The sequence below is a fragment of the Mycothermus thermophilus genome, assembly GCF_041956435.1.
Source record: "Mycothermus thermophilus strain CBS 625.91 unplaced genomic scaffold VTJ04scaffold_3, whole genome shotgun sequence".
In the NCBI taxonomy this organism is placed as follows: Eukaryota; Fungi; Ascomycota; class Sordariomycetes; order Sordariales; family Chaetomiaceae; genus Mycothermus; species Mycothermus thermophilus.
This window is the reverse complement of record NW_027191429.1, coordinates 1891230-1911786: the sequence shown is the minus strand read 5'-3', so window position 1 is coordinate 1911786 and position 20557 is coordinate 1891230. Positions and strand designations below refer to the sequence as shown.

Sequence of the window (20557 nt, the reverse complement as noted above, 5' to 3'; positions counted from 1 at the left end):
CTGCAAAGGAGACTGCGGCGATGGTTGCGCGCGTCGTCAAAACCGGGAAACGGTGGTTTCGGCGGCGGGGTAGACTAGGGACCTGAGATGTGTGGTTTCAGGAGTGTTGTCAGAAGGTGGGCGGTTGCAGAAACAGGAAGAAAGAAAACATTCCAGAGTAAACAATGGCAGGTCGCGATCTGAGTGGTTCCACTGCAGAGCGATAACCTAACCGAGTGCAACCAACGACAGCGCTGCGGGGGACTTACAGTATTTGTAGCGCTAGGTCAGGAGTCGCACAGAGCAAAAGCACATGCGCTTCCTGAGTGCGAAGGATTGCAAGTCAAGCTCGAGGTTGTCAAAGGAAAGATGGTGGTGAGATCCTTGGGACTGGGCTGGGGTGATGCGGGTTTTCCCAAATCAGATGTTCACTTTTGGTTCGTGATGGGTCGGGGGCGGGCGATTATCAATCCTGATCCCTGTCACGGCAACCGCCGCGAAGGGACGGAGGGGCCAAAGGGGAAGTGGGGCATATTGCGTATGATCACCCCCTTCCAACACCCTAACCCTGGAAATAGGACAGAGGAGAGGAACACCAGAGAGCATCGGGAAGGAGTATCTATCTGCTCGATTAAATTACACCATCCAACAGTGTTCATGTTTGGCGCCACATCCTACAGGCCTCAACAAAGAAAAGAAGTCCTCGCTCATTACTTCATGCGCTCATGCCGGGTCCCGCTGATCCCTTGACGCTTGACGTCCAAGAAATGCCAGAGATGCCCTCCTCCGTTGAAGTAAACCACAAACGCCAACCCAGCTGTTAACTCCCATCACCAAATATTTCCCCGGTCCAGATTAATACACTTCCTCTAGGAAACGCTCCTCCAACTCATATCCGCGCTCCCCTCCTGCTCCTCCTTCCCCTTTATCTCCTCCATCTTAAACATCCGCCTCTCCTCCCTTCTGTTGACAATCGCACCCAAACTCCTTCCGGAACTCTTCCACCCCCATCCCCTCCAGCACCGCCCTAGCCTTGCGGCACGCGGCAATCCTGCCCTGCGAGGAGCTCCCCGCGACCGCGTGCGCCACCATCTTGGCATGCACCCGCACCGCGACGATGAACTGCTTCTTGGTGGTCGTGCCGCCGATCTCAGCCATGGAGATGGTCTTCCTCTCCTGGCTGGTGGGCTTCTCGGCTGTAGCCTGTCCACCTCCCTCAGTCCCAGGGGTGCTCTCAGAAGCAGAAGGGACGACTACCACCGGCGCTAGTTCCTTCACCAACACCTTGCACCGGCCACACCTCAACCGCTGCTGCACCAGCTCCAGCAGCGCCGTGACGGCCTGGCCGCGGACAAAGTCGTCGTACAGCCGCGGGTCGCCGAAGAAGGGCAAGACGTGTTTGTAGAAGAAGCCCTTGACCGGGGCAAAGTTGAATCCGCTGTCGACAAACATCGCGCCAATATACGACTCGACGAGATCGCCAAGGTACTTGGGCGGGGTGCTGACTGTGACCCAAAAGTCCCTGGCAAACGCGTTCTCTGGATCGGTTGAGCCGTTGCGGGCGGCTTGATCTCGGGCGGCTTGCAGCGCCTCTTCCATTTCCTGGACATAAGCCGTGATCTGCTTCTGGATCTGCGGCGCAAAATACGCCATGGAGCGATGGAAACCGAGATGAACGGCAAGACAACCCAAAAACTTGTTGGAGGCCAAAGCCATTTTGTGCTCGGTCAGCCACTTGGGGTCCGCGCCCGGATAGGAATCGAATAGAAATTCGATAGTCGCCATGTCAAGGAGAGCGTCGCCCAGAAACTCGAGTCGCTGGTAAGAGGGCAGACGCTCGTACAAGGCCGGGTAGGTAGGGTGCTGGAATGCAGAGCGCAAGAGGCGCGGGTAACGGAACGTGTAGCCGAGCCTCTCCGCGAAGCGGGCGGCCATGTCAAGTTGGGCTGGCGTGGCCGGAGCAACCTGCCACTCCGGAAGGGTATAAGACGAAATGTACTCATCCCAACACGTCATGAGATGGAACTTGTCACAGACGAGACGAGTGACGGCGCGGATTGCGAGATCAAAGGTCGGCGGGGAGCGGTTCTCGCGGCCGGTCAGGTAAGCGGCGCCGATGAGGGCCTCGCACACGTCGGCGATGGACTTGTCGCCGAGGACGTGCTTGCGCGAGGGGACGTCCGCCTTGCCGCGCTTGAGGGTCAGACCCTGCGGATACCAGCTGCGCCGGTCGAAAGCCATGGAGCGGATATACTCCTGGAGCTTGACTTCAAGAGCGTTGTTGAATAGGTTGCGGTTGCACACCATCAACATCCGCTGCACGTGGAGATCGTACTCTGACTTGTCCGGGATCAACGAAAAGATTGAGATAGTGGTCGCCATCTTGAGGAAGCAGTCGCCCAAGAACTCGAGGCGCTCGTAGTTGTTGCCCTTGCCCGAGCGGACGATGGCCTCCTCGGCGTCGCGCTCTCCCGCCTCGTCGTCATTGTCCTTGGTGAAGGCCTGAAGGGCCAAGTCAGGGCGGATCTCCAGTCCCAGCTTCTTGCAGGCGTCCATGGCGATGAGACTGGCCTCAAGGCGGTGCAGGATCGAAGGCAGGGTGTAAATCATGGCTACCACATTGACGGGAAGCTACCACAATCGTCAGCACATACTCATCCGAATTCAAGGACGCTCTGTCAAACTTGCCGGCGAGATCCTCATGCACTCCAGCACGATAAAGCAAGTCTCCGGCTTGAACTGGTTCGCGTCCTCATAATTATCATCCAACAAGTTCCTCCGAATCGGCAACAGGTCTGCTTCAACGACGGGCTGATCCTGGCGCAGCGCTGTGCGGAAGTTCTTGTGCTTGGACCACGAGGCGTAGCTCCAGTTGAGCACACACCTGTCGTCGCCCTTAGCTTGAGCCCAAGGCCTGTGCAGCGCATTCGGAACGCCTTCGGGCACCGGGTCTGTCGGCTTCATGTCTGCACGTCGACGGCGCAAAAAGAACCTGCGCGAGCCATCGTAAGGGTCCACAACGAATTTTCCATGGAAGAACTCGTCAGGCTCTTCTTCGTAGCTGTAGGTGAGGCGCTCATTCTGCTGAACGAAATCAACCGTGGCCCAGTCAATGGCGGCGCAGGGGTTGCCAGAGAGGGACTGGAAGTTGAAGGTGTGTTCCAGCTGCGTAGGGGCGAGGAAGTATGGCAGCTGCGCGGCCGTAGCGTCATACTCTTTGTTGAAGACGTCCTTAAAGACGGTCAGGGTGAAAGCCGTCAGGGCCTCAGCTTGAGCTTTGTCAACGCTCAAACGGCCAGGGATCGCGACGAGAGCAGCCGGCGAGGTGCGGCCGTTGCCAAAGAAGAGCGGGAATGGAGGAATTTCGTGAATTGGCTCACGAGCCAGGAGGAGTAGTGGCGCTGACGGGTATCCCAAGGCAGCCGGGTTTGCCAGAGTCAATATCATGATACAAAGCTCTGCAGGTTCTCCGGTCCGCGACCAAATCTCGGGCTTGAGACGCATATCGTACTCCTTTTGTTTCTTGGAGCTCAGCGCCAGGCGGGCATTGCGCATGGCTGGGAGCTGCTTGGTAAAGACAGGTCGCAGGTGCTTGTCCAGGTACTTGTTTTGGATCAGCACAAGGCACATTTCGTAGGCGGCGGAACATTTGGCCACAGCCTTGCTTGAGTAAACCCTGCCCATGGCGTTGCGGATAGGCGATGACTCTGGGAGTATCACCTCGCACTGGTAACCCCCAGGAACTGCAAGGATAACATAGTTGGCCCGTAACTCCACCTCAGGAGGGTGTGGTAACGAAGCCACAAAAGACGCCAGGTACGTGAGGCTCTGTTTGTAGTTGAGCTTAGCCCCGGTCTCAGGGACCGTGTACTGGCGCTGGTTGCGTTCCTTGCGCAGAAAGTAATCCATGTCGAAGGTGGTTCCGGTCAGCTTGCGGTTCTCGGGAAGGGATGCGCAGAACTTGCGGAGATGGTCCTCATTCTGCTTGAGCCGCGCCACTTTGTCTCGATGTTCGAGGTTGCCATGCTCCAGCATGTGGATGTAGATGGAGTTTCCCTGGCGCGCCCTACCTCGGGATTGAATGTATTGAATGAGCGTCTTTGCGAGATTGAAGCGGATGACGATATTGCAGTCGGGAATGTCGAGGCCTTCCTCTGCCACAGAGGTGGCGAAGATGCAGTTAATATCACCGTTCTTGAACTTGACGAGCGTCCGCACTTGGTCACGATATGAGACCACTGCACTATCCCAACTGGCCTCCGCCCGTCCTCCACCAACCTATCTTCCGTCAGAATGCACGCCAACAACATGTCTTGATCTGGCGGAGTAACTTACCAAGACTCCGGGCACCAGTCCAGGGATGCGCATTTCTGGGTGTTCCAGCAAATCAGCCAGGAGTGAGGCGATGTTGCGCTGGTCAACAAACACAATGCACCGCCTGTTGCTCTGGAAGTCACGGAACTGGTCGCGGAGGATGCCAATCAACTTGAGGACCTTCGGTGACAAATGCGTCTCGCTGAGGCTGGGCCGAGTGAAGGTGTGTTCCTCAACCATCTTCCGCGCTTCCCTCACCTTCTCGAGACGTGAATTCGAGCCATTGGTGGGTTCAGACGAGCAGAGGATGTTCCTCTCCGTCTTGGATTCCAAGTCGTAACCAGAATCGTCATCGCCAAAGACAAGTTGCCAGTACCTGTCAGCGCACCAAGGCCCGAGCTCTTTGACTGCCGTTTCAGCGGAGGCGAAGTGCTTTCGCAAAACTGGGTTGTCGCCGATGAGATTGTGCAAGGCACGGTTAAGATCCGTGCTCGTGTCACGCTTCAGGACTTTGGGGTACTCAACAATGACCTCCCTTGTCAGCTGTGTCAAGTTCTGAAGAACAGATGTGTCGGCGATAGTGGCAATGCGGCTATGAAGCAAGCCCTCGAGCTCGGCGATGGCAACTTTGGGGTCGACATGGGAGTCGACGGGAGACGCGGTCATGCCAAAGATGCGTGGACGTGGCTTGCTCTCATCCATTTGGACATAGAAGTCTTTGATGATGCGGGCGTAGGGGTGATTCTTCTTTGTGTGATGGGCCTCGTCGAAAATCAGGAGGTTGATCTGGTCCATGCGGAGGTATGAGCGATGAAGACACTGGTTGAGAACCTCAGCCGTGCAGACGACAGCCATGTAGTTTTGCACGGTTTGGTCCCAGAAGTCCTGGGCCTCGAGGTCTGTCAGGTCATTGCCGCAGAGCTTCTGAATGGCATAGTCCAGGTTGGCTTCGAGCACGGCGTGCTGTTGAAACACGAGGGCGACCTTGTCCACCAAGAAGAATGAAATCCTCCTGGGAAGTCCGCGATCCCTGTCGACAAGCTCATTCTGTATGGTCCATCTCAGGAGCAAGGCGGCGATGAGAGTCTTTCCGGAGCCTGACATGATAAGTTAGGACTCAGACACTGACACTCGAAGATCCAGAGACTCACCGGTATCCAAGACGGCAATGGTGTTTTGCTGTTTGGCCAATTCGAACAGCTCAAGCTGATAGTCGCGGGGATTCTCAATGATGCGCTCGTTATTGTAATCCTTCAGCATTTCGCGGAAGGATGGGTCGTTGTCGTCGACCAGGGACTTGCTCAAGCTGCTGGCGAGCGCCTCATGGTTCTGCTCAATCCACACGTCGAAGTCTTCGTTGTCGGCTTGCTTGCTCTTCGAGATCTTGCGGCGCTTGGGCTCCGGGTTGATCTCGAATTCCTTGCCATCAACCAGTTTCTTGTTGGAGCCATTGGCCGGGGCATTGTTGACCATGGCTTCTGAAGGCATTGGATCAGAAGGAAGAATGACGAACGGGTCGTCAATCTCCATCATGTCGGAGTCGTGGCTGAGATTCTGTGCCATTGGCATCTCTTGAACCTCAGTGACCATCTTGTCGTGGCTGCGTTTGGCAGCATTGGCAACTGGTGGTTGTGATGGTCGAGCAGAGTTCTCTGCGGGATGTTTGTGTGAAGTCATGATCTCCATGCTGAGTGACTCTCGATGAACAATTGGGTCCGTTCGCTTGACAGGGGAGGATGATTGCAGGTCGCAGCTGCTTGTTGCCGCCAGAGACAAACTTTGGGGAGGAGACGCAGGAAGCCGAGGAGGAAAGTACAGGGAGGTAAGTGAAAAAAAAGTCGAGGTCAGGGAAGAAGAAGGCTCTTATTTTTTTTCAACTCTTTATTTAGGCCTTCGCTGCTTCTTGTTTCCCTCGTCCTCGACAAGGCTTGGCAAGGTAAGGTTTGGTAATGTTTATATCGGGTCAGGGGGGTACGTAAGTAACGTAAACAAAGAGATGGAAACAGTCAGACGGAATGCAAGCCAACCGATCCCATCTTTTCAGCGCCGAGATGAACCTGGTGACGGTTCTGAGAAGCCATGAAGCGATGGGACCAGATGTTGACCGCTGTTGCTGACATCAGCCACCAGATCTACTGTAGAAATCTACATATGGCAAGACCAGGCAACCCATTGCCTCAACACCAACGCTTATATGACTTGGAGTTGATACCGAGAGTCAACGTAACTCAGGTATGGCCTTGAGACGTTGATTGAACACACCCTTTCCTCTAAGTCCCGACGCCATCATCCCCTGAGCTATCACACATCATTCTGCCTTCGACAATCACCACCACACTCGACCTACGGACTGAGCCTCTGCAACGTCCAGCTCACCTTCCCCTCCTCTCCCTCTCCCTCCACCCGGTCATACACAAACCTGTCATGCAACCTATTCTGTCTCCCCTGCCAGAACTCCACCCTCTCCGGCACGATCCTCAGCCCACCCCAGAAGTCGGGCACCGGGATGTTCTCCTGTCCCTCAAACCTCTTCTCGCTCTCCTTCACCCACTTATCCAGCTGAGCGCGCCCATCATCTCCCGGAATCTCGGGATCCGGGAACAACACGGCACTCTGCCGGCTGGACCACGCCCCGATCCTGCTTCCCTTCACGCGCGTGTCGAAGTAGGCCTGGCTCTCGGCCGCCGATATCCGTTCGGCCCTCCCTTCCACGCGGACCTGCCTCTCAAGAGGTTCCCACCAAAACGTCAAGGACGCCCAGCGGTTTCCGGTACTCGACCCGTCTGGCGTCCCAAACAGATCTCTGGCCTTCCCGCTGGTGCCGAAGTTGCTGTAAATGACAAAGCCTTTTTCGTCCAGCTCCTTCATGTAGACGATGCGGGCCGAAACGCGCCCGGAGGGGAGTTGGGCGGTTGACAATGTGCAAGTTTCGGGGTGAGCGACGCCTGAGCCGAGTGCGGCGGCCTCATTGTACCAGGCGTGGAACTGGGCGATAGGATCTGACGGGTTGAGGTCGCTGCGTTTGAGACCGCCGATGTGTTCTGTCTTGAGGAACTGGTTGAGGAATTGTGCTGTCTGGCCCGGGGCGGGGGAGGGAGAGCCCTCAGGAGAGATTTGAGGCGCCGGCGATGGCGCAACTATATAGGTTAGTGAGAGTTGCGGAGTAAGTCTCGGCGAGGTGAGATTATAAGATTTTTATATGAGTCAAAGCAAAACTAGGTTTAGACTTACAAATGAGCTTTCGCTTGTCGCCGAGAGGAGGATAGAGCGCCATATTGGTCAAAGCTTGGGACTGAGTTGATGGACCAAGTGAAGGACGAATTGGCAACCAAGGACACAAGAGCAGCCGGCGGGTATAAATACTCATCGACTGCTGTTATGACACGGCGCAGGCACAGGTGATTGTCAACATCAGATGGGCGTATGAGTGGTAGACATGCGGCCAAGAAAGTCAAAGAACAGATGAGAAGCACAGCCAATGGCCTGACGTGATGTGCATTGCATGCGTTTGCTGGGAGTGGAGAAATCCAACGGTGTAAGCCGAAGAAGACCCAAGTACCGCTCGATGTTTTAACATGGCAGCAGAGAGCACACAACTCTTTTCTGTGACATTTTGAACATATGGAATAAATCACAATTCTGAAATAAGCCCCAGAGCATCAATAATCACTACCTTGGACTGCCCGGACAGATCATTCTTTGTGAGTGATGTGAGAGTGATGAGTCGTGGAACTTCCCAGTGAACCGCGGGGCAGACCGCGGGGCATCGGCCAGCGTCCGTCCCCTAAATGCCCCACTTTATCTACCCCGCCATGCGATAAGATAAGCTTGACGACACCCCGGAGCTAGCTCGAAGCTCCATGGAATCTTGAATTCCTTCCAAACTCACAGTACGGACATATTTGTTTCCAAGAATTTGGTCAGCTAGTCAGTTCATTAAAAAGAACAAACTTTCATTCTCAGAAACAAAACTAGCTGAGGCGCAAAAGAGCGGAAACACACATCTCACACACCGGCTTCATCAAATGGACCCAACAGCCTCTGCCTCTCCTCCCACCACCACCACTGACGGCGATGAGCCTCGCACCCTGAAAGCTGTCTGGGCAGAAGCCGAATCCAAAAGGCTCGCCCTCGAAAACACCTCCTTTCCTCCCAACTCCCCCGATTACTCCGACGCCGTCTCAGCCGTCGTCCGCTTATACAACGAAGCCATCGGCCTCATCTCGACCCTCTCTCTATTCAGCCCTAACGAATCCGCCGAGGACCTCACCACCTCCAATCTCCCCTTCCTCCTCGCCAACTTCCACCTTGCCGAAGCCACCCAACGTCTCCCCGGCCCCACCCCGCCCGAGCGCAAGCGTATTCTCGCCTCGGCCCGCGACGCGTACGAGAGGTTCCTGCACCAGCTGGATTCATACGGCCTGCTTTCTCCGGAGCACAAGAAGCTGCTTGAGCGGTACGACGACGAGCCGGAAAAATTCAGCACCGTCCCCGCGTCCGCGGACCCCGCTGCCCGTCGCGCGGCCAAGATCGCCAACCTACAAGCCGAGAAGCAGCTCAAGGCCCGGCTCGAGTTCCTCCGCAGCCGGCCCGGGTACGGAGATCCGGATGCCGAAGGTTCCGGTACCGCCGGCGCGGGGATAGGGGATGAAGACGCCGTGCGCGAGACGCACCTCGCCCATCTGAACTACAGCGTGCACATGACCTTCCAAGCGCTTGAGGGGCTGAACCGTGAGTTGGAGGTACTCGCTATGGCGCCACCTCCGCCACCACCAGGGGCAGCAGGTGCTGCTATGGGCCCGGCCCCACCACCAGATCTCCGCGACCGCAGGCGTCCAGACGGCAGAGCGCCCGACAACACCGCCCGCCTCGACACCCCGCTCACCCAAGGGTCCTCGGGCCTTATCAACCGCGGCGGGCCCCTTCTCTCGCGCGACGGCAAGCCGCTGCAGCCGTTCACTCTGGTCAATAGCCGGCAGGAGATCGCCAAGGGCGTGTTCCGGCCGGGCCACAACCTGCCAACCATGACGATCGACGAGTACCTGGAAGAAGAGCGGCGCAGGGGAGGCATCATTGAAGGAGGCGGAGAGGCCAGCTGGAAGCAGCCCGAGCCGGATGAGGATAATATGGAGAAGGCGGACGAGGAGACGATGAAGGCGAGGGCGTGGGATGAGTTTGTGGAGGCGAACCCGAAGGGGAGCGGGAATACTTTAAATCGGGGGTGAGTGCTTGATGGAAGGGGATGAATAGCTCTCAAATATAGGAGCATGTAAACCAGAAAAACAAATGAACAAAAATTGTCAAGGCTTTATGTATCCCATTCTTTTGATATCGGTTGGCGAGTCGAGGACCGCCTCCCCTGACCACTCGGCCATCGTCGCTTTCGAAGGGAAAGCGGGTGGTGCTGGGATGAGATGCGGGTCAGGTATATATAGTGCCTCAGGCAGCTGTGGATGTCGGATGGATTGGAGGAGCGGAGGTTCTGTTTGTCACAGCTTTGGCGCTTGCAGACTTTGTTTGGTTGATTTGTCTTAAGCTGAAGCTTTGGTCAACTTGTATAACACATCCTGATGAGTCTGGGAGGGTGAATGTCATCGCTCTTCATTGGTATTTTTTGCTCTAACGAATTCCAGTCTACCTCATACATGCCTTCATTTTGGGAGCCATTCGTCCACCACAAGCAGATAAACGTCAACGAGACGACTAGAAAGCGAAGAGGTCAAAAGAAACGCGTTCCAAACGCCCTGTCTGTCTGTCTCTCACGGCTTAGATCCCAATTAACCACACACTCCAAGAACACCCTCCCGATCTCCCATGTCCCATACTTAACGCCAGCCCAGAGAAACGTGCAAAACAAAGTACCCAGGCCCTGCTGGTCTTCATGCATAAATGTGTCCGCGTGAACACCTCAGCTACGCGATGCCTTCTCAACCTCCCGCCCAACATCCTCAAACCCATCCAGCGTCGAAGTCCCGTCATCATCATCATCCTCATCAAACTCCACGTCCAAATCATCATCCCCGGTCTCCTCCAGCATAAAATCATCCCTATCAATCTCATTCACATACTTCTCAATCGCCTTACCATGTGCCTGATGGTCTGTCGGCTCCTGAATCCTCGCGGCGGCGTACGCGTTCTCGAGCTCAGCAGCGTCCTCATCCGCCATCGACAACGCCACGCTCCTCGCCCCCTCGCCCTTGGGCGTGCTCGCGGCGGCCTCGCTGTGCTGAGCCGCAAGGCTCCGACCTTGCGTGGTCATGGAGATCACTCCGTCGGTGCCGGCGCTGGTACTTCCAAGAGAGAGTTCGCTGAATCCCAGGTTCGAAACTGTCCCGGTGGTGGTAGATCTCGCTCTGCCTGCTGCCCCGGGAGCTGTTGCTACCGCCGCGGTGTTGGAAGTGATGAATGTGGCGTCGGTCATGGCGTCCGTTTCCGTCCCCGCCGCCGTATACCCCGTGTGGTACGCCGGGCCGGGCTCGCTGGGCCCCATTTCTGCGGGCGGAATAACCTCCTGGAAGACGCCGCCCGAGCCGTCGTCGAGACCGCCCGCCCAGATGGGGAGGTAGTTCATCTCCTTGTCGGACAGGCCAAGGATGAGGTGGTCCGAGAGCAAGAAGGGCACACCGCTGTCGGAATCGCGGGGATATCCGTGGAGCCGGTGGCCGCAGACGGATCGGCTAAACTCGCTCAGGGACTGGCGAAGGTGGTAGAAGAAGTGGTCTGTGATGAAGTCGTTGTCAAGGTATGTGCCTTCCTCGAACTCGGCACGGAGGGCGGCTTCGAATGTGCTGCGCTCAAAGGCTGGGGAAGGCGGTTTCTGGAGGGCACACTCGAGTTCGGCGTTGAAATCCGCCACGTACCAAACGAGGGGCCTGGGCAAAACGTGGGAGAATGTCTCGGTGAACTTCCTTTCGGACTCCGGCCACTCGAGATGAGACCAGAAGAATGGGGTCAGGATTCTCTGCTGGGGATGAAGGGCCAAATAAAGCTCGAAGAGGGATTTGTATTCCGCGGCGGGAATGTAATGACGGCGCTGGTGCTCAAGAAGGGACTCCATCTTCGCATATAAGCCGCTACTAAGAGAATGGGGTTTGAGAGCTTTGTTAACCCAGTGTCTCATGGCAGTTTTCAGTGCGGCGAGCAAATCGTTGTAGCGCTTGACGAGGAGATGCTGCGGATCTAGATCGGCAATGAGGGTGCCGTAGTATTTCAGCTTCTTCCACTCCTTATTGTCTCCGGGCAGCAGGTCGAAGAGGTCATCCGACAGCAGAAGTTGGTAGTTTGCGTTCATGCGCTCGACCATGGCGCGGCTCGCATACTCGACGGGGTCGGAGGGGTAATCACCATACTCGTCGCGGCGGCGCTGGGCCCAGGTCAGAGGGGGGCGACCGGGGCCAGGATTGGGATGCGCATAGTCGACGGCGAGCTCGTTGACGAGAATTCGGAAAGCGGCGACCAAGACGCTCGGGATCTTTAGCAAGTATGCAAGCTGGAATGCGCGCTCAGGGCAGATCTCAATGAACTTGGTGTTGGGCGGGGCAACAAGCCATTGGGTGACGGGATCGACGACGATCTGAGGAACCTCGAGGGACAGGGCAACCTGCGCGACGGTCCACATGCGCACGGCAGAGTTCAACAGAAGGTCTTCACCGTTGATGGCTTTCAGAACACGAGCAATGGCGACACGATGACGGATGGGGCAGTAGTCGTCGACTTTACGCCACTCAGGAATATGGCGAATAGCTGAAGATGGGTTATCCTCAAAGATTCCTGGGATATTACGATCTGTATTGGGCTCCCAGTCGCCAAGGAGGGTGAAACCTAGAAGACATGTGTCAGTCATTGGTGGGGGAAAAGGGTTGAATGGAAGAGGGGACTCACATGCTCCAGCCTTGCAGACGTCATCGTGGCCGAGGGTGAGAACCGCACCGACGGCTTTGTCGGCGAGGGGGCGCGAGGGGGCGTTGGGGACGCCGCAAAGAATCCCATTCGGAATGAACAAGCCAGCGAGGAACCAGATCTTGACCACTCTGGGCAACCACAGAGCTGCGGTCAAGTCCGCCAGCTCAGGACCCTCCACAGGAGGCGTAAAGTCGAGGACATAGTCGACTCCGGAGGGCAGGGTGTCGAGTTTGTGTCGGCGACGGAAGCGGGCTTGAGCCCTGGGGCTAAACATGTCGTTGATGACCTTGGATCCAAGGCCTCGAAGCTTCTCAGAGCTCATACGGAGCCGGATGTCGTGCCACGGCTCGCCATCGCAGGCGAGAGCGGACTTGCTGTCTTTGGGGAAAGTGATGATGGCCAGGACGTCGCCGTCATTGCGAGTACAGGGATATTTGAGGCGAGCAATGTCCATCATATGAAGCTTGATGGCGTTTTCGGTGCTCGGGTTCAAACCCCCCAAGGGAACACCGAATGAATCGGTGGTGGGGCCGGGAGAGGCCATGATGTCTTTGGACCAGAAGAATCGAGAACAGTCAAGATTCGGAGAGTGGAAAATGAGGCGGTACGTAGAGCTGAGGATCAGAGGAAGACGGAGGAAGAGGATAGCATGGTGGTGAGAGTCTGAAGAGTTGGAGGAAGATTCAAAAAAGCGACGGGATGGGTTGAGGTGCTTTTCGCCGAGGGTTTAAAACGAGGAAAGAGAAGCACACGGAGACAGAAATATGAGATGAATTCCGCGCCGCTATTGATATGGAGGACAAATGCCATGTGTGCAGGACACAGGGGTTTGTTGGTTGCCTTGCGGCCAGATCAGGCTTTCTTTCGGCGTCTGCCCCGACCAGGAGGATACAAAGTTACCTCGCCTAGATGGACTAGGTGGCATCTTCAAAAGTGAAATGCGGCAGTTCAGGTTGCTCAAACGGAGGGGCCAGATGTAGCACAGCTGACAGGCGACATGAGCAACTCCCCGAGTGCAGAATGGCGCTGCTCTGCCACGAGGCTGCGCACACCAGAAGACGGGTGAGACGACTTGGTGATGCGGCAATGCAGACCGATGCAGGTTGTACTTAGTCAGCCCTAATGTCTTGGTGCACCAAGAAGTGAGAGCCAACAACCTATCAATGAATTCAACTTGACATCAGGCTGACGTGGCAGAATTAACGACAATTGAATGAACTGAACAACATTGGTTCTTTCAAGTAAAAGTCGAGTCTGCTATCACAACTCTCTTTGTCTTGCCTTCTTTGACACTTATAGCCCAATTTGTTCTGTGGAGAACTCCCTTCCTGTCTGTCTGATGCAGTGTAAGTCCGTCGAGGGCAACCATGGTGCCCCACCAGGCCTATGTATGCCAAGGCCAGGTGGCCCAAGCTCCCTCAGACTGCCCCACATGCCCGAGCTTGACCAGACCAGGGTGCAGCTTCGGCTTTGATCAGCCAATCAGAATTCATTGCATACCTGCAACCCCGCTGCTTCGGCAAGGTGTCGCGTGCCGCCGGTCCTTCCCGAGGCCTTCAAGCTCGAACCATTCCAGGTTTGTCTTCTTCTGAGGAGTGTTTCACAACCGAAACCTGGAGATGTGGGACGCAACGCTGGAGGACCGCAAGAAGGAATTGTTTTTACGTTAGCCTTGGTCCGGGCCTGGCTCGGTCCAGGCCTGAGTCGAGGAGAGGAACAGGCCGGAGGAATGGATCGTCCTGGCCTGATGCCCAACCAACCCAGGCTCAGAGCACGGGCTGTATCTGGTCCCAACTTTCCACTGGATCTCCCGCCTCAAAGATAAGTGGCACAACACCATCTGAACTTCTCCAAAATCCAGATCAAATCCCCTCTCAACAATTCGATTCTTTGATGTCATGAATGTCATGAATCGTCCGTCTAGTTGACTTATCTATGATCTCAACTTTTGACTGAAAGGAGCGATTTGTGCACTAGTCACTTTACCCATTACCTCGTAGCTTGGCCTATCTCTGTGCCAACTCACGGTTGTCCTTTCTGATAGTGGACAGCCAGCATAAAAGGAGACCACGCAGTTGCTTGACCGCCATTACTCTCCCAATTTCCAACAACTTTCAACTCCCAAACAACCTAGGTGCTTGCGAAGACAACTCCGTCAAGACCAACATCTGCTTCCATCAAGCGCATCCATCTCTGAACACATCAACTGCTGGCTGCTGCTATCTCCTCCAGCCTGCCTTCAACCCCAAGAGACACCACAACAACACTCGGCAACCCCAAATAACATGCAAACTCAACGCGTCCTATCCGCCGCGGGCTCGGTTGCTCGCACCATCAGGTATGTTCCAATGTCTCCCAATTTACGAGACCCCTCTCCACCACCACCACCACCAGCCCACCGTCCCTTCAGACTCAGATATTAACAACAAACCCCCCACCCAACAGCCGCTATCCCGGCCTCGCAACGACCGGCGTTGTCCTGACCGCCGCAACCCTCGGTTTCCGGACGGGCGCCCGTCTCTACGAGGAGCGCGAGCTCCGTCGCAAGCTCGCCTCTCCGCACTACGTCACCGTCGAGCGCAGCGGGGGCGGCATCTAACTATTCCTACTTGTCAACAACATCAACAAACAACCCCCTTCTCCTCAGTCTCACGATACTTGTTCATTTTACTTGGGTTGTTTAGATTGTCGGGCTTGAGTTTGAACCATTGATGGAGTTTTGGTCCGGGTTTGGTGTGTGTATTTGGAGTTGGGTTTGTTTGGTCTTGCAAGGGTTTTATTTTGGTTTTGTTGTGTCGGACGGACGAAGTTGGTGAGAATAAGGAACAGTCTTCCCACCAGTACGAGTAGGTCTCCAGCCATGAATGACATGATGATGACAGTCTCGGAGAAGGATTAAACTGGGTAGACTTGGTTTTTATGATGACTTTTTGAGAATATACTGCCGGTATTCATCCGTTCCATTAGGCCTTAGCCAATTTTCTCCAAAGGTGGACATCCAAAAGTTGTGACGCGAACCACCACAACATTGAGAAACAAGGATTTTCAGAGCATAGACGACGAGCTACCAAGTAGGGAGGTAGATAGGTGCCTTAATAGCGCTGTGAAGAAAATGAGCTACAAGCCCTAACATGACATGATCGTCCGTTGCCTATACCGCTACTGTGATCTTACCCAATCATAGCCTCACTTCTTCAAAATCGGACTCTAGTACTCGCATCCCCCAGACAACATCACTCCATTCGCAACTTTATCGTAAACATACAAAGATACCCCCCTAAACCAACAACCCACCTGCCACCCAACCCAATCCATGACGATCAACTAAAACGACTCGATGCCTACCTACCTATCTCACCATACACCAACTTGATAATATTAACAGATTACCACCCACCACCATGACGACAGAGCAGAGAGCCAGTGCAAGCAGAAAAATAAAGACCAAATGCAAAACCCCGTTCAACGCCGCCCAGATGCAACCAAACACCAGTAAAACCGACCCAGAGCGCCCCTTCCCATGCCCGAAAGGAACACAAGACATAAGGCACATGGCTGATGCCACGCGAACGAATCAAACGAACACAACCACCGCCCGCGCATAATCACATGAGAGAAACCCACCAAATCTCCCTCCCTCTTACTCGCTGTCCAACAACTCCCTCATTCGCACATCCCGCCCTCCTTCCTTCACAGGCTCATGGGCCCCTTCCGCCCGGCCGTAGCCAGTTCATCCGTATTCGGCGACATGCTCATGCCCACCAACCCCGTTCTCGTTTCCAAACTCCCTCTCCCTTCCTCCACCACCGCACGAGCACCATCACGACCACGACCATCGCTCAACGGACTTTCCGCACTCGAACGCCTGCTACCACCCTTCTCCCTGCCCTTTCCCTTCCCGCTACCACCGCCACTCCCAGCAGATCTGCCCGTGATTCCCAGCCCTGGCTCCACACCGCCGCCAGAGCCCGAAGGAGTGGGGGGTTTGTTCTTATCCTCAGCGACTGCACCCGGTCCCGCGCCACCACCAGGGGCCGTCGAGCTCCTCCACACCCCCAAAGGCCGTCTCGGCGGCAAGCTACGGCGGGTAACCAACCCGGCGCCGCTACTTCCGCTCCCGGCGGCACCAGCCACGCCAAGCCGAGCCCTCCTCAACCAAGACGGGCCAGCCGCGGCGCTGCCACTACCCTTCTCCCCCTTTTCGCGATCCCGTTCCCTCTCCCTAACGTGCGAAACGGCCGTTTCGATCAACATTTGTCCCCTTGTCGAGCTAGGGTCGGACCCGACCGAGAACCCGCCGCCTCCTCCCGCTCTTCGGTTTTGGTGCCTCTGCTGTTGTTGCTGCTGCCATTGGTGATACTGGTGATAGTGGTGATGATGCGGTTGCGGGTGGTGAGGGGGGTTGTGCTGAGGGATCGTTCTTGTCCAGGATGAGGGCCTTCCCGTCGTCTCGTCCGAATGGTATCCGCCCATCTCCGTCCTACCGGGCATAGACCTGCGCATGTTGCGCATCTCACGGACCATGAAGCCGAGACTCTCTTCAAGGGACTGCATCTTGGCGAGTAGGGTGCGGTTGACATCGTCTGCAGAACCGCTGGTCATCGGGGGATTCGGATCATGGTATGCCGAGGTGGAGGTGATCAAGTCGGCGAGAGAGTGGCGACGGATTGGGCGGCTCGTAGATGCGCTGCTCGAATGTGTGGCAGCGGCAATGTCGAGAGTCAGACCCCCGGAGCGGTTGGACATGGTACGGTAGAGGCTCTCGCCTGGCTGAATCATGGAACGAGGGCGGTTGCTTGCGAGATACATATGGCGACGGGGAGAGCGGCGGCCGGCGCCTGGAGTAATGGGGGTCACGACGGGGGTGTGTCTGTTGCCGAGCGCACGAGATAAGGCATTGGCGGCGGCCCAATCAGAAGCGGACGAGTCATCGGGCTGTGTGCTCTCGGGAGCGTACAGTATCGTGTTGGTTGACATGGTCCGCGTGTGGATAGGGACTCGTCGCGATGTTGGCGGCCGAGGAGACTCGACTGGGGGGTCACTGAACCGGGTCGCAACTGGAGTGAAGTACTCGTCCTCCACCGCCTCTTCTGTGGTCTCTCCTTGCTCAAGGGTGTTAGTGACGTCGTCACCCTCATCTTCATCATTCGTCACAAGCTCATCATCCCCGTCGGCATCGGCGTCTGTGTGGTCCTTGGGCTCGGCCGCGTAGTCTCTGCGCATAACCCCTTCGTCAAACTCGTACATTGCAGGGCCAGCAGAATAGGGGGCATCAGAAATGAGATCGGCTGGATCGCTCGCGGTCGAGCGGATGTCCGAATACAGTCGTGGGACCCTCGACGGCCTCTCGCGGTTCATGCTAAGCCTCCTGTGCCAATCGCTCCCCAGGTTACGACTGTCGATTGTCGAATAATTCCGCGGCGAGGGCTCTTGTTGTTCCATCCACGTCCGGATAGCCGTCTGGGACTTTCGTGTGTCATTTCGCCGCTGATTTCTCGTGTGTGGTATCCGCCGGAACACCTCATCCAACGCACGATCTCTCTCGAAAGCGACCACCGATGCTTCTCGAACCCGGATGCTGGGGCTAAAGAATGTCGATCGGGTCGCAGGGTCCGTCAAGACGTAGCGCCGAGCACGGCGCGGCCTGTCGATTAGGTCTGTCAATTCGTAGACATTGTGAGACAGGATAAACCTTTCATAGAAGTAAATGCCAAACAGCAGCGGGAAGTGTGTGACGCGGACCACTGCATGATTCAGCGCCACATACTGCCGCCGGGGCATGGCGTAACGCAGAGGCATCAACACCCATGCGAAGATGTTCACCGGCGGTACGTAACAAAACGGGGCATCGGCTTTGGCCATGGCCATGGTGTTGATGGCGAATGTGAACCTACACAGAACGCGTCAGCATCACAAGTCATGAGGCACCACGCGTTTCGGCACATACTGGTACTCTTCAGCGGCTTTCGAGGTGATGGCCATCAACGAGTTTGTTAGGACCGCGACAAGAATGGCTCTGTCAGCTTGTTAATATCGTTGGTAACTCAGTGGCGAGTTATACCACGGGCTACCCACATGACGACGAAGTGGCTCATGATCAGAAACAAGATCAGCAGCGTCTTGCCCATCCAGTTATACGACGACCACCTGCAGCAGAGTAACGTCAGAATCGGGGTAACCTCGGTCACCGGCAAGGTGCACTTACATGTCCCAAGCCGACGGCGTAAAACCCAGCAGCGCCTGAAATAGTTTGTAAGCGACCGCAATCGGACCGTCAGGGTTCTTCGAGAAGGCGAAGAACACAAAGAAGCCAGCGCAACAGATGAAGGCGAGGACGAAGACGGCAGCCAGGTCCAGCATGAGCAAGCGGAGCGAAATCAAGAGCCGGGAGAAGGAGCGGAAGTGATCCAGCACGCCGAGGAGTCGGGGAAGCAGGAGAACGGCGTTGACTGCAAGAACGTCGTAGGCGTTTTGGTTCCATTGGTGAGGATCGAGGAGGAACACACCGTAAATCCGCATGCAGTAGTAAACGATGAGCAGCACAAGAATGCCAAGGTCGAAGATGTTCCAGAAGCTCATGACGTAAAAAGACAATCCCTGCTCGCTGAAGCCAACAAGCTCATCGAGCATGTAGCCGGCGCTCCATATCCAAAAGACGAGTTCCACGGACGTGATGCGGCTGGACCTCTGGCCCAGGACGGTGAGGAACAAGGCTACCAAAACGAGGAGGGAGCATGTAGAAAAGAGACGTCGATAGCGAGGGACGCGCAACCGAGATAACTTGAACAGCGTGGTGGTCCGGGGGTTGTACAAAGTCACAAAGCTTCTGCCGGCGAAGAATGGTTTAGGCTGCGGGGGCTCGTACTTGGTCCGCTGCTCGCGCTGCTCCGCAAGCAAGGGGGTACGGACGGTGCTTTGGCGGCGGGACTGGTTGCCTCCGGAGGCACTGCCGGAAGGGCCCGAAGGCTGGGGTTCCTGGGGTGGGAGGCAAAAGCAGATGGAACCGTTCCAGATGGCCTCGAGGAACTGAACAACACTGGGGTGGGATAGGAAAGTCTTTGCCGAGGCGCGGATAGCCACCTCGAGGGCTGAGGCTCGGGGAACGGTTGGCGACCAAAGCGGCCTACCGCCTCCTGGAGTGAGCGGGGTCTGAGTTCCGGGGCAACCCTGAAGAGGATAGAAATCATAGCAGAGTGCGTCCATGAGCTCCCGCGTGTTGTACTCTTTGAGGAGTTTGATCGCCAGCAGCTGGCACACCTTCGCTCGGGTTGCGCTTGTGCCGGCAGTCCCCGGAGAAAGGCGAGCTTCCTTCTCGAATTGCAGGCAGTTGACCATCAGGGCGTACAAGGTAGCGGGCGAGAAGTGTTGGGCTCGGATCAGTTGCTGCATAGGCTTGACGAGAAATTGCGATATCTGTGGTGACCTCAGCTGCTCCCAGGACAAGGCGGTTTCGGTGCGGTCTTGGACGAGATTACGGATGGCATGCGTGATGCTGTAGACGGGTATTGTGTCTACAAAGTGGCGTATTCCAACGTCGTTAGAATGATGGTGCCGCTGAGACGTTTAGAGACCCAACTCACCTAGATTATTGGCAGAGAAGAGGGGGAGGATTCCCGAGGAACAAGCCATGCCGTCATCGTCGTCTGGACGGGCCCCCGGAGCGGGGCGAGATTGGGCAGCGCCGTCGGACTCATCGTCGTCGTCGTCGGCCTCGGTGAAGTCTGCGGTGGCGTGGAGATGGCGGCGGTACTCGGCAATGGAGGGACGAAAGGCAAAGTCGTGCTCTAGATCCGCATCACGGTCATCGGCTCTCGAGCTGCTGCCCTTAAAGGGTCGAAGCAGGGCAGACAACATTCTTTGGCGGAGTTGGGCAGCGCAGGGCCCCGGTTGAATCAGATGAGGCGGCTGGGCGCCATAGAAGTTCGCTGAGGGGAGAATAGGGGGTCCGGAGGTTCGACGTTCCGCAGGAGGTCAATGGTTACGCGGTGATGATTGTTCGGCGTGGCTCGGTGTTTGCTCGTCTTCGTTGCTCTTGACCGAGAATGGATCGGGTTCGGTATAAAGGTTCAAAGAGAACGTCGGGTATAGAGGGAGTCAAGGTCAAGAGACGGGGGAAGACGCCGAAAGAGGCCGGCGACGTCGAAACTCAACAACACAGCTGCCCACCAAAGAAGAACAACAAAATAATGGCCTGATGAAACATGATATCCCTTCACCCTGCCTTCTCCAAAACCCCTTCAACAAAACCAAAAATCCCCAAGGATGATGCTCGACAGCGCGTGGAGCGCGACTGGCAAGAGCCGGGAAGGTGGAGGAGGAGTACTTTAGTCACAAGAGGCTTGGGGGTTGTTGGCATGGGCTA

At 56.1% G+C, this 20557-nt stretch overlaps 7 protein-coding genes across 7 annotated transcripts; 3 read left to right on the top strand and 4 right to left on the bottom strand.

The window, feature by feature from the left end:
• Positions 1–36: 36 nt before the first annotated feature.
• Positions 37–5883, bottom strand: VTJ04DRAFT_4812 (uncharacterized protein; the record flags this gene model as incomplete). The annotated part of the gene is made up of 6 exons (XM_069362860.1): positions 37–82; positions 249–301; positions 925–2610; positions 2668–4257; positions 4315–5390; positions 5445–5883. 6 exons carry the CDS (start codon positions 5881–5883, stop codon positions 37–39), a joined length of 4890 nt encoding a protein of 1629 aa, XP_069219764.1.
• Positions 5884–6636: 753 nt separating this feature from the next.
• VTJ04DRAFT_4811 (uncharacterized protein) lies at positions 6637–7567 on the bottom strand (the record flags this gene model as incomplete). Its single annotated transcript, XM_069362859.1, has 2 exons — positions 6637–7430; positions 7525–7567. The coding sequence occupies 2 exons, from the start codon at positions 7565–7567 to the stop codon at positions 6637–6639; spliced, it is 837 nt and encodes a 278-aa protein (XP_069219763.1).
• Positions 7568–8318: 751 nt separating this feature from the next.
• Positions 8319–9518, top strand: VTJ04DRAFT_4810 (uncharacterized protein; the record flags this gene model as incomplete). The annotated part of the gene is made up of 1 exon (XM_069362858.1): positions 8319–9518. The coding sequence occupies one exon, from the start codon at positions 8319–8321 to the stop codon at positions 9516–9518; it is 1200 nt and encodes a 399-aa protein (XP_069219762.1).
• Positions 9519–10201: 683 nt separating this feature from the next.
• On the bottom strand, positions 10202–12739 carry VTJ04DRAFT_4809 (uncharacterized protein; the record flags this gene model as incomplete). The annotated part of the gene is made up of 2 exons (XM_069362856.1): positions 10202–12114; positions 12175–12739. The coding sequence occupies 2 exons, from the start codon at positions 12737–12739 to the stop codon at positions 10202–10204; spliced, it is 2478 nt and encodes an 825-aa protein (XP_069219761.1).
• Positions 12740–14480: 1741 nt separating this feature from the next.
• VTJ04DRAFT_4808 (uncharacterized protein) lies at positions 14481–14794 on the top strand (the record flags this gene model as incomplete). The annotated part of the gene is made up of 2 exons (XM_069362855.1): positions 14481–14533; positions 14641–14794. 2 exons carry the CDS (start codon positions 14481–14483, stop codon positions 14792–14794), a joined length of 207 nt encoding a protein of 68 aa, XP_069219760.1.
• Positions 14795–15596: 802 nt separating this feature from the next.
• On the top strand, positions 15597–15800 carry VTJ04DRAFT_4807 (uncharacterized protein; the record flags this gene model as incomplete). The annotated part of the gene is made up of 1 exon (XM_069362854.1): positions 15597–15800. The coding sequence occupies one exon, from the start codon at positions 15597–15599 to the stop codon at positions 15798–15800; it is 204 nt and encodes a 67-aa protein (XP_069219759.1).
• An 85-nt stretch (positions 15801–15885) lies between these two features.
• VTJ04DRAFT_4806 (uncharacterized protein) lies at positions 15886–20049 on the bottom strand (the record flags this gene model as incomplete). Its single annotated transcript, XM_069362853.1, has 5 exons — positions 15886–18085; positions 18143–18211; positions 18271–18342; positions 18401–19706; positions 19776–20049. The coding sequence occupies 5 exons, from the start codon at positions 20047–20049 to the stop codon at positions 15886–15888; spliced, it is 3921 nt and encodes a 1306-aa protein (XP_069219758.1).
• Between the last annotated feature and the right edge of the window lie 508 nt (positions 20050–20557).